This window comes from Aplidium turbinatum, chromosome 12, assembly GCF_918807975.1.
Source record: "Aplidium turbinatum chromosome 12, kaAplTurb1.1, whole genome shotgun sequence".
NCBI lineage: Eukaryota > Metazoa > Chordata > Ascidiacea > Aplousobranchia > Polyclinidae > Aplidium > Aplidium turbinatum.
Window position 1 is genome coordinate 4,464,811 of NC_137483.1, and position 12,362 is coordinate 4,477,172.

Genomic DNA, 12,362 nt, shown 5'->3' on the forward strand with positions numbered 1-12,362 from the left:
GCGCGAATAAAAACCAAACAAAAAACAAAGTAGTGAAGAAGAAAGTAATTATTTTAAAATTCTAATTGGTTATTCTGGAAGAGATGCGTTGTGTTCATTTTTTAAACTTTTATCAGTGTGCAATTGAAATAATACTTTGAAAATGTTGGTGAGTGTTTATTGTGTGTCTTTATGTCTTTATTTTCGCATGTTAAGAAAACAAACCTTGACAATTTAAATGACTTCATACGCATGTGTGAACCAAATCCAATAATAATAAAACATTCAACATAGAACATCTCTAAAACACAACTGGTAGCATAGCCGGAAATTGAATAAAGCACATTTAGCAATTTAGTTCAGTAACGATGTGGGAAAAATATTTCACTTCGTTTACTCTGCATCATCGATGATACATTTTAAAGTTTTCTCTTCATTTTTTGGTGTTGCCATTTCTCACTTATGCAATTATAACAATGTATCCTATATGTTAAAAACAGTTTCAGAATGCTATACATCAGTTCGTTTTTCAGTACTCCCCTACAGATATTCTAAGGGAAAAAAATAAATACGTAAAAGAAATGGTTAAACTAGCTGCAGTCTATTTGAAATTCCAAATTTTTTCACTTCTTAAGTATTTTTATTGAATACTTGTTTGTAAATTTTTATCTATATTTGTTTTTATTTTCTTGATTATTTAAAATAGGTAACGGACGCTCAGATGGTTTAGTTGCATGAGATAATTTTCTCCACCACAAAAGTTTGTATGTGCGTAAAAAGTTTAAATCCAAATGGACTTATATTGTCAATTTGTACAATATTGCTAGTAATTGTTAGAAAGCTTGCTAGAGGTCAGTATAGGACCACTTTGGATCAAATAGCAAGTTTATTTTTTCAGATAACTGAGAACATACTTACGAAAAAAAGGCAGCTATTATTAGCAAAAAAGAGCAGTGCGTGTGGTATATCCATCCACATTTGCTTGCCAAGAGCAGTAGTAAGAAGGTCGCACCCTCATTGCGAAGTAAAGATTTTAGTAGGAAAGCTTTGTGGTGGTGTGGATTGTAAGATAAAAATTTGCTTTTACTGTAAATGACCAAGTTAGCGCATGCATGTAGCTGACAATGCTGACATTTGCTTGCTGCAAATCTATTTTATTGCTAACTTTGAGAAACTTTTAAGTAGAAGGTTTACAATATTCAATCGGTAAAGTGAAGAATTTTAGATAGATTCCTTGTCTGGAGGTGATATTGCTTGTTTTCAACGTGCGTTCTACACAGATTAAACTGCAGGATGTACCACAATTCAAAATTTAAGCTACGATACTTTTTTTTTCATTTTTTATTTGTTAAGAGCAAATGTTAAAGATGATCAGTGCATCAACATCTTTTTCGGGACGTTTATAGGCAACAATTTCAAACGAAATCAATAAATTTTATTAACGAATAGTCTTTACTGATTCTCAATTTTAGTGAGTGACCAGAACGCCTGTGCGACGATCGAAAGTTCAGAGTACGCGGCCGTGCTGGTTGCGCTGTGCTTCAGCAAGACATTTTGGATTTCAAGATAGCTGGCAGCAATTGACTCGATGACTATATTTCCATTATGCTACTGTACTTCTCGCTGTCTGTTGTAGCTCGTAGTATGTCAACCCAATGCACTGGATCAAAATAGACGTACAATAGAAGATCATACTGTACGTATTGTTAGAAATGCACATCAGCAATCATAAAAATTGTATGGCACCACGACCAGAACACGACCAAATATGTTGCTATTTGAGGAAATTTCTAAGAGTCTGAATTGTTACAATCATAGCCATGATAAACCTGTCATCTTTCCATTACCAGAAGTAAGTAAAATAAGCAATATTTGCACCTAGACATATGTTTGGCTTGTTTAACCGGAGATTAGGTATGTAGGCTACGTCTAGCACAGTTTACACAATAATAATGTAATATGTAACTTTTCAACTGCACCCTGGAGGTACAGTAGTTTCGTTTGGTATAATTGCATGTTCCATTTAAAATATCAAGGATTTTTTGTGGATTTTATGTTGTAAACTGTTCATTTAATGTAACAATTTAAATTTTAATTCGTTTGTTTTCGCCAGATTTAGTTTTGCAAGTAAAATATGGCTATTGGCAAAAGATCCTGCTTTATAAAAAAATAACTAACGACCATGATGAGATAACCACCAGGATGCAGTTTGAAAGTGTTACATATTTTACATTATTATTGAAAAAATTGTGCTTAACATACATATCTAATCTCTGGCAAAACAAGCCAAAACTATGTCAAGATACATATGTTGCTTGTTTTACATACTTTTGTAAGTGCAAAAATGCCAGGTTTATCATGGCTATGATTGTAACAATTCAGACTCTTAGAAATTTTTCCAAATAGCAACATATTAGGCCGTGTTTTAGTAGGCTGTGATGGCACTTTTCACCATGCATTTAATTCAGTAACATAATGCGTTGTTCTGGTGCAAACTAAGCTAAACTATCACAAGGTGTACAGGTGATATTTCGCATTTGTTTCGACGTTTTATCAACCAGACAGAACCTTTTTTTTCATGAGGGTTCTGTTAGATAATGACTACCTGTCTATCATGGTAGAATGCAGAATGATGTTGCTGTAAAACAGCTAAACATGCAAAATAAAACTCAATTTCAAAACAAAATTATTGCGCCAAACTTCCAAACCTAAAATTAAATTTAAATGTTGTCAATCAACAAAAAACTTGAAATAAGACCAGAGGAGAGTGACCAGCAGACTATGAGTCAACAGGACTCTATCTCTATGCTCACTTCTGCGCAGTTTACAATCAGCATGAAACCAATTTAAATATACCAAACAAGAACTTTACTATATTACATCGTCAATAACAGAAAGTTTCATTTCCTGCTATTTACAAAATAAATGTTTTTATTTACAAAAAATATCTTTAGATCTTGTTTGGCGTAAGAAGATCTTGTCTTGGTAGTCATTACCTGGTCCAGCCCCTTAAAGAAGTCAAACGTGTCTGATTGGAATGATATCGGAATAAATGCGAATTATCACCTGAAACACCATGTGATTGTTTAGCTTAGTTACAACAAAAGAGTGTGTTCTGCCTTTAGACCAGCAGTCCCCAAGTAATGTCTGTCCAATTGGTGTGTGTAGAACAATATCATAGGCCAGCAAAGAATAGCTTTGATACATTTTTCTAGTGATTCTGATTCACATATTTAAACTAGCTTGGAATTTCGAGAACTATCATAAAAAATTTCATTATTTTGATTAGGGATTTTACTTTCACACTGTTCTAAACACGTATCCGGAAGAGCTTAGTCGGTAGGCGGTGGGCACCGAAGGGTGAGCTATACACAAATCAATTTATGATAGTTGGACATCGGTAACGCGTTTTCCCACCGGTATACTAACTAAAAATTACAGTAAAGAAAGTTTTCTTGGTTATTTTATCTTTGCCCAATCGTTGTGATTGGCAGTTGCTTTTTTGATGTTATTTGCAACAGACTGACAGTTGGACAGGAGAGTTAATGTCAAGTAGGTTTGCACCCAACAAGAGAGTTGCGCTTTTCAAAACAAAACACTACAAACAGAGGTGAAATACAGTATTTGCAGCAAAATGATCTCTTTAAATTTCTTTTGGGTTTGATTGTTTTAGCCTTGATTTCATTGGCTTTTAGTGGTGATTTTTTTACTTCAATCTTCTGTTGGTAGCCTGCTGTGTCGTTTTATACTTTTTGCCATTAAGCATTTTCTGATTTTTTCTCCTACAGTGTTCTTTACAAGAGGCCTATTTAATTTGTTTTACCTTGTTGATTTATAAATGATCGCAAACAAACCATCAAAAAATTCCAAAGGGTCCTCAATACAAAATATTACAAAATATTAGTACATACAAATACATACAAAATACATAATACATACAAAATATTACCCTACGTGAACCGTGGAAGTATTGGCGATGCCTCAACCGCTTAAGAACTGGTATTGGTAGATGTAAAACCTTGATGAGACACTGGGGGTATTCCATGGGGAGCACAAGTTGCAAATGCGGACAGCAGCAAACGATGCAACATCTACTCGAATGCCCTGACCTAAAAGCAAGGTGCTCTGCACAGGATTTGGCCGAGTTCAACGACAGAGCAAGAGCCTGCGTGATGCTCTGGGCTACGGCCGTGTGACACACGATGAAGAAGAAGAATACAAAATATTTAGATATGTTTGGGAGCCGCCGCTTTAAACAATCATTGATCGTTAAAAAACAATACTCGGCTTGGTACAGTGTCATGCAGATAAAGGAACTTTGTCACTTATTACTAAATGTTTCAGTTTGTTACAGAAATTTAAAGTTAAATGCAAAATGAAAATAAAACAAATTTGCTTGTTTTTAACTTTTTTATTAAAAGGTAAGTGTCTGAAAAAATTGTGTTGTAATATCAACCAAAATTTTCATTTGAAAATAGTTCATGCCACCCGCGGGCCGCACTCTGAGCTCCGATGGTTTAGAACAGGGGTCACCAAACTACGGCCCGCGGGCCAGAACCGGCCCGCGAACTGATTTCATCCGGCCCGCCACGTGCTGCGGAAATAACAGCTGCACTACTACAACTGATAAGGCAAAAAGTTACCAAGTTTTTGTAAAGGACTGACGTTGCTGTTGAGCTACACGCAACCTGCTAATGATTTTTCCATATTGTTTCTTCTTATGACATCTCAACCTTTGTTGTTCAAAAAACTAATGTTTCATCAGTGTAATGTTTTTCAAGAGCACGATCAGTGGTGCCGAAGTAGGGGGTTGGGGGGTATATCCCCCCATTATTTTGGCAGCATTCCCCCAATAATTTAGAAAAAATTATTTACTATGAAGTTGTACTTCGATTTAGTTGTTTGCAAGCATCTCGAGTTGCTGTTGTTTTTCTTTTATTGATGTTTGATCACAGTTCTAAATTGTCTTGGATTTGACGTTAGACAATGAAGGACCTTCATTGAAGGTATTAAGGACGAGTTGGACCAGGCCACTGGCCACAGCACTGCAGAGATGCTTATGAGGGGACTCATTGTATTATTCTCCTGTGCAGGCCTTGTGTCTCTGGTAGTCTATATGCAATGGATTAATCTGCTGCGTTAAATCGTAGCTCGTAACTATAGTGTCTGCTGTTCTACTTTTACGATAATCGCATCAACAACTTCGTCTAGTTGACTTGCATGCGTGTTTTGTATCATTCTATTCGCTGCAGTGCTTGATGGACGCTCAATGGTGCAGATTGCGTAGAGGCTCCATGGCAGCTACTGCAGACACTCAACTGCATTGTAAAATACTTTACAATCACGTCATGGACAGAGTTATCTCTGAACTGACCGAACGGTTTGAAAGTAGCCTGAATTGTGAAATTGTGTATAAAAATATGCATCCCCCTTACGTTCAAAATCGTATAAAATTTGACAAAATGTTGATATATCCCCCCCAATCCTCAACTCCCTTAGGCACCACTGAGCACGATGCCCTGCAGTGTATCACAGCAGGGGATAACTTTTCCAGCAACCTTTCGATTTTCATCACAACTTTGCTACTCCACCGCTGACTTTATTTATTGTACTCAATTCAAGTCAATAAAGATTCTAAATAGTTGTACATCTTTTCGCAATTTGCATCCGGCCCGCAGCTGTTAATCTCGCAGCAATCCGGCCCTCAGAAAAAAAAGTTTGGTGACCCCTGGACTTTAGAATATACTTAATATAGTCATTTTGTCCCATATACTATATAGTATAAGATTTTATTTCATTGTATAAACTATCAATTTTTTTAAAATAGCGATTTAAGATTTAGTGTATTATGACATAACAAATGTTCGTCTTAAAGAAGAGGTTTCAATTGCAGTCGAAACATGTTTGTGGTGACCTTGGTAGTATGCGGTTAAAATAGTTATGTAAAAATGCAAAAGTGACACTCAGCAATTCTCGAGTGATGAACAATGTCTACTATCTTCCACTTAACATACAACGATGTGTTATAATTAGATACTTAAAAAAGCCAAAATTGATGCTTGAAGTAAAATTGACGACAATTACTATTAGCGAAAATTAACTTTCAATCATTTTAATGGAGATACAAACCAAATCATTCTTTTGCCAACTCATTGAAACAGTTTTACCATTCAGATCAGCAAAATACAATGCATGTCTGTGAGTTCCGGCTCCCGAAGACGTGGAATAGAGCTAAAAAAATGTTAAATTTGTCCAATATCGATTCCCCATGAAATTGAAAGGAATAAGTTCATCACCAAACAATTCTAAAATAATATCTAGAAATCTATCAGTAGAAAAAATAGCGCTGAAGTTGTATTTAAAAATTTAATACCGTTAGGCCTGTATGACCCGCTCCTGCATCTAAAGATAAAAAAATAAAATGATGGTAATAGACTAAACTTGTATCCAAATAGATTTTGAGTTCCTTTATACAATAAACGCGTTCACCATTATTTATACTGCAGTTAAGAAATAGTCCATTATTGAGATTTGTGTATACAAATGGTAATGCTGTTACTACTGTTGAGTGAGCTCAATTCGTGGCTTACCAGTTCTGATTAAATAGGAACTTAATTTTCAGTAATATGATGTCAATTATGATTATTTAGATATTTGAAAAAAATTGTGGAAATATTTGCTTTTTTAAACAAATCACAAATTTGTTTGTGAATTAGCATAGTGGTAAACCGGTTCAGTGGCTTAGTGGTTAGTGCGCTCGCCTCTGAATCGGTAGGCATGAGTTCGATACCCTGTCGGGTTATATCGAAGGCTTTTAAAAATAATGTTACTAAATATCAAGAAAATGAAGTTTCTTCTGACAGGTGTCAAACCCACAACAATGCTTGATATGAACGACTCGGTTACATGTCTTGTAATGCAAAGAAATTTATTCTCACACGAATCAGTTCAATCATATATGTCTAAATATCGATTTCGATCAGCTAAAAGCTAGATCATGTTCAGTTAAGCTTATTCAAATAGAACTATGAACTATACAGTAGAACAATATGGTACTAAAAAAAACTATAAAAACTATAGAAAGCTATAAAACTATAGAACTATATGGTACTAAATATAATTCCTGCTTGACACTGAGCAATGAAATGGATTCCGGTAATAATGTACTCAGTTGTGCCTCTATACAGCCGCATTGACGTTGTCTGCTTTGTGAAGTGCTGAGGAGCAGCGCATTCTGCCATGGATACAGCGCTAAATAAAAACAAGCATAATTATTATTAATAAATTGTGATGAAACATAAATTATGACCAATTTGAGGGTTTAGAAACTTTTTATTGTTAATAATATCATTTGTTTATTTTAGAAACACATTCACTTCCAACCATTCAACCAAACTTACCATCACCAACCAATACATTGGCGACTGGTCATCGTGGTCTTGTTGTGACAGCTCAGTTTGAGAAAGATTTTGAAAGTTATCTATGGATAAACACATTTGCAGACAACAACAACGTTCCACAGTTTTACGTCGTTGGTGCCGGATGCGTACCAAGAGAATCAATCAATGAAAATATCACTTGTGTTGAGAACAATGGAGTGATCACTTCTAACTTGACTTATCTTCAACCACTGACAACCAACCTGGATCTTAGTGTACGAAGTGGTTTTCTGAATGAAGGCGATATTTCGGAACTGCGGATCGTAATCTCTCTTCCACTTATAACAGTCCAAGGTAAGGTTTTGGTACGTTACGTTTGGTTTCATTAACGTTATTAAACATTCCTATGCTTAAGTTTTGTAAACAAGCCACGAGTGGCTATGACATAAATAAATGGCAGAAATTAATAAAATGCAGAGACACCAATAATATGGTTTTACCTTACACCTATTAAAATACGTTGGCATTGCCAGATTGAGTCGAGTCGTGTCTGAAGATAACCTCAGATGCAACGTAGCATTAGAAATGCAAATATCAAAATTGCTTCGAACTGTTGATTTTGTTACAGTTTGATAAACTGGGGATGCAGATAAAATATAAAAGTGTTAAGATACTGTTAGAGAATAATAAGGATTTGGCGATAGGGTTTAGTTAAACTCATGTGTACAATAAGTTAAAATGTTTTGCTGCTTTCTTGAAAACGCTTCGTGGCTCATAAGTGCTTAAGAATTGCTTGTTTACAGCAGGCTATATGACATTTTGAAGATTCAGAGTAGCTTACGAACAGGTAGGTTGAAAGAAAACCTGCATAGGTAGGCTAATGATAAGCTCATGACTATGTGGAATAGGATACGTTAGAATTTGTTTTAGTTTAAAAGTTTTTATGCAAATTTGCAACGGTTGCTTGTTTCAACATTGCAATGTCTAAGTCGATAGAAATAATATCTATCGACTTAGACTGGAAGATAATAGATCAATACCTTTCACTCATACAGTCCTGGTTGGACATTCAGCATGATGTTGAAAATGCTGCTGTCTTCTACTCAAATTATAATAAATTAGATTGTAGTTGTTGAAGCAAAAGCTATCAAAAGAAGAATCTGGTCATGGGCTATCCTGTCGTTGAAAGTTGGTACAGTGCGCACTCTTTAGTATTGAACTCTCGGTAGTCAAGCTTCAAACCAACTGTTCTGTTCCTTGTTAAAACTCCAACGGTAAGTAATTTTGCGTTTATGCAAGCTTCTTAACTAATTGCACGGAGATTATCTTTTGTATTGATTACAATAAGCAAAGTTTGTAAGGTTGTTAATTATATGTTCCTCTAAGTTTAATTTCTTCAATCAGACTAAATTTGGTGATGTAACGTAATTAACTTGTCGCAAGCGCAATTTAAACAAACAATTTATATCAAAAAAGTTTTATTTAGCAATACTAGTCACTTATTTGGAGCAAGTTCATTGCCATTTTGAAACAGTATATTGGGTGCAGGAGTTATTTATAGTACCTTGGAAGAGCAAAATAAACAAAACCCATTTACTGAACGAATGTTAGGAAACTACACATCACCATGGGTGAAACACAACCGCCAATGAATAAATTGGTTCTAACTTGACCATCGATTTTTAAAAATTGATTTGGAGAAGATAATTTTAACCTTAATGTTTTTTTAACCTTAAATTTAATGTTTCTGTGATTTACCGAATATCTACAAGATAACTACTGTTGTCACTGTTCACTGTTACGATCTCTTCAATGAAGTTGATTAAAACAAACTGTTGGGTAAGTCGGATTAAATTAATATTTTGCTATTTTACTTTGCGGAAACTGGACATCACAATATTTTTCCAAAACAATCGTATAAAGCAACTTTCCGGTTAAAATTATTACTTAGGATGTTTTCCATTGTTAAAGGTATACTCAATATCTTTATTGGCACCACCAAATATGGTACTGTAGTTTATTGCGTCAATGAACTTCGAGGTTAATTCATTCCTTTCATTTCAACCAAAAAGCTTATTAAATTTTAAATAATTTTGTCAAAACATGCCATTTTGAGATTATATTTTAAAGAAGCTGATGTCTACACATGCCTGTTATGATTGCAGACACATAGTATATAAAACAAATGATCAGGCTAAAGAGAATTAACAGTTCGAAATTAAGAGCTATCTCCCTCTCCCTAAAATACACTTCACAGTAATACAAAACGTAAACATAATACAAATGCATAGGAATGCAAATTAAGCAGTGGTACTAAACATTGGTTTGATTAGAAACGTGAACACGAATATAATCACTTTGGACGTTTGTACCAGATGTAGACAGATATTGAGGCAATTTTCTTTGAGTGACCCTTTGAAATAACGGTAGGCTACTTAAAGTTAGAAGGCTATATAGCAAATTTTTAGTTGATCAATGTTACACAACAGCAACGCTGTCAATCATAATTGCGCTTCCACTTGTAACGGTTCAAAGTAAGTTTATTTATTAAGTTATATTATTATATTAGTTAGTTTATTATCATTGGTATGTTACAGGACGTTGTTGACCAATCTGCTGCATATCTAAGCCGCTAAGGGAAACTTATTTTGTAATTTAACGACGTGCTTGAGTAATGATGCAAAATGTGCGACATGTGTAGTTAATGAATTCATTCCAATGCAATAAGACAACAAAACTAATCATTGAATGTCAATAGAATGACATGATAAAGAAACTGTTAAAAAAATCTTTAGAAAATTAATGAATCTGAAACTGATGTTAAAATTTTATACGCGTTTGTTTGAACTTGTTACACAGCTAGTCGTATAACAAAGTTAAAGTGGAGTTTTTGAAAATAACCCACAGAGCAACTAGTTTAAAGTTTTGCTTATACTGACTGCGCCGTCCATGTGTTGCATTTTCCTCTTTTACGTTTTTTTTTATTGTTTTGTTTTTGTTCCTGGCGATTTGCGTTTTTTTATTTAATTCTTTATTGATTTTAAACAGGAAAATACGAAAATTTGAACTTGTTTCAATCACAAAGCGGCATTTGTTTGCCGTCCTGGTCAGCGCTCCTGACAAGCCAAGACATCAAACGCTAGTTAAATGAAAAAGACAGTAAACTTTATGATTAAACTAAGTTTGTCTGGTCAGATATATGCAGGACTTTTATCTTATTTGTTTGTATTTGTTGGCCTGAGCATTTCAGTGGATGTGGTGGTACCAACTGTTGAATATGTCATTGTTGGATCCACGTCTGTAAGGGTTAGGGTCTCCAAACCGATATCAAGACTCAAGAGCCCGTACCTTACGGTTACCTTCGAATTTGTTGTATTTTAAATTCTCTCCAAAGTGGGTGAGGTAGCATGGTGAGGGTCGATCGGATGATTCAGTTCTTTGACATTCATTCGTGGTGGGACCAATACTGTGGCACATCATGTCGATGTTTCGTCCGATGTCTCCAAACGCTCCTGAACTACTAATTTTGAAGAATGTTTTACGCGCATTTTTTACACGTATGTATGCATTTTACCAAAAATGTACTAGCAGTAATATAAGGGCAACTAATTGTTTTGTCATGAGAAAGCAACAATTTTTTATTCATTTTAGCTAAAACAAACAAAATAGAATATTCTAACATTTTTTTGATTACCATAATGAATAGTTTGTGTCTATTTCAGTGTAATTGCATATCAAAATCAGCTCCTTATTCCAAGTGGTTACTGAGTTATAGCCGAATATTAGGCTACTATCTTTAAGTTTTGAATCGAGGGTTCTATTTCACTTCTAAACATCCGTAAAATTTACGAAACCTTTAAAGTTCCAATCTTTTATATAAATGCAACATTTTAGCTAAAAGCAAAACATGCAAAAAATGTCCAAAAGTGTTTGATGTAATCTAACCCGCAAATTCGAAGCAGGATGCCACTTCCGCTCGGCGGTCGGCTATAGCCGACATTTTTTTCCGTGCCAATTCGTCGGACGTCGGCTACTCCCGACAGATTTTTCTTGATTTGACTGCGGTAGTCGGTTTTTGCCGTCCTTTGCTAGCAGTTGAGAGGGGAATCACCTAATGGTTCTGTTATCTTGAGGCAATGATTCAGCTGTAATGAATCAGTGTTATAGCGGAATTTTGTTTGTGAGAAATTTGTCTGTGACGTAAGCTTTCTGAGCTACTGTATAGCTGTAGCCTACTGTTTCAGCAGATTCAGCAGATTTGCTGTTCGCATGAGCGACTTGAAGGTATTCCAGTGGTTTGCTTAGCTGTAGAGGTGGCAACGCGAATCTTTTGTTGTAAACCGAAGTATTTTTCCACAGGGGCGGGTTTAGTCTGATGGAGGGCCCGGGGCACTTTTAGATCGGGGGCCCCCCTTGCAAAAAATATTAAAAACTATCTCTACGTCTACAGTAGCATTAATCCAGCACTGCACTGCACTACACAGCATTTTGCAGAAACTTCAAAGGCTGAAAGAAAAAAATATACCGCAAAATCACATTTTTTCACGTCTGGGGGCTTTTCAAATCGGGAGCCCGGGGCACCTGCACCTGGATGGTGTAACCGATCGTTTGTTCAAGATAAGACCTATGCTTGATGAATTTCTCCACAATGTTCAGGAAGTCTATTGTCCAGAGAAGCACATCTCTGTGGATGAATCTATGCTGCAATTTCACGGTAGGCTAAAGTTCAAGCAATACAATCTTTCCAAGAGGGCACGGTTTGGACTAAAGCTGTTACGACTCTATGAATCATGTGGGAGTATGTGTGGATACACCTGGAATTTCAAACAATAAAGTGGCCAGGATCGAGACAGTGCTGTACCAGCAAGTACAAACGTGGTCATAAACTTATGCCATGATTTACTTGGAAAAGGTTATTATCTTTTTATTGATAACTGGCACAGCAGTCCACACTTATTTTGCACATTGCTGCAAAACAAAACCCACACAGTTGGTACAGTTAGG

The 12,362-nt window shown here is 35.4% G+C and overlaps 1 protein-coding gene across 3 annotated transcripts in view; it reads left to right on the forward strand.

Annotated features, from left to right (window-relative positions):
* Positions 1–4,341: 4,341 nt before the first annotated feature.
* The window catches only part of LOC145781369 (uncharacterized), a 116,760-nt gene continuing 108,739 nt past the window's right edge, over positions 4,342–12,362 (forward strand). For all 3 annotated transcript variants that reach the window (XM_082593154.1, XM_082593155.1, XM_082593156.1), the window contains exons 1-2: positions 4,342–4,400; positions 7,344–7,712. In XM_082593154.1, the coding sequence (XP_082449280.1) occupies positions 4,355–4,400; positions 7,344–7,712 (415 nt within the window). In that variant the 5' untranslated portion in view covers positions 4,342–4,354. The remainder of the gene's footprint in view (positions 4,401–7,343; positions 7,713–12,362) is intronic.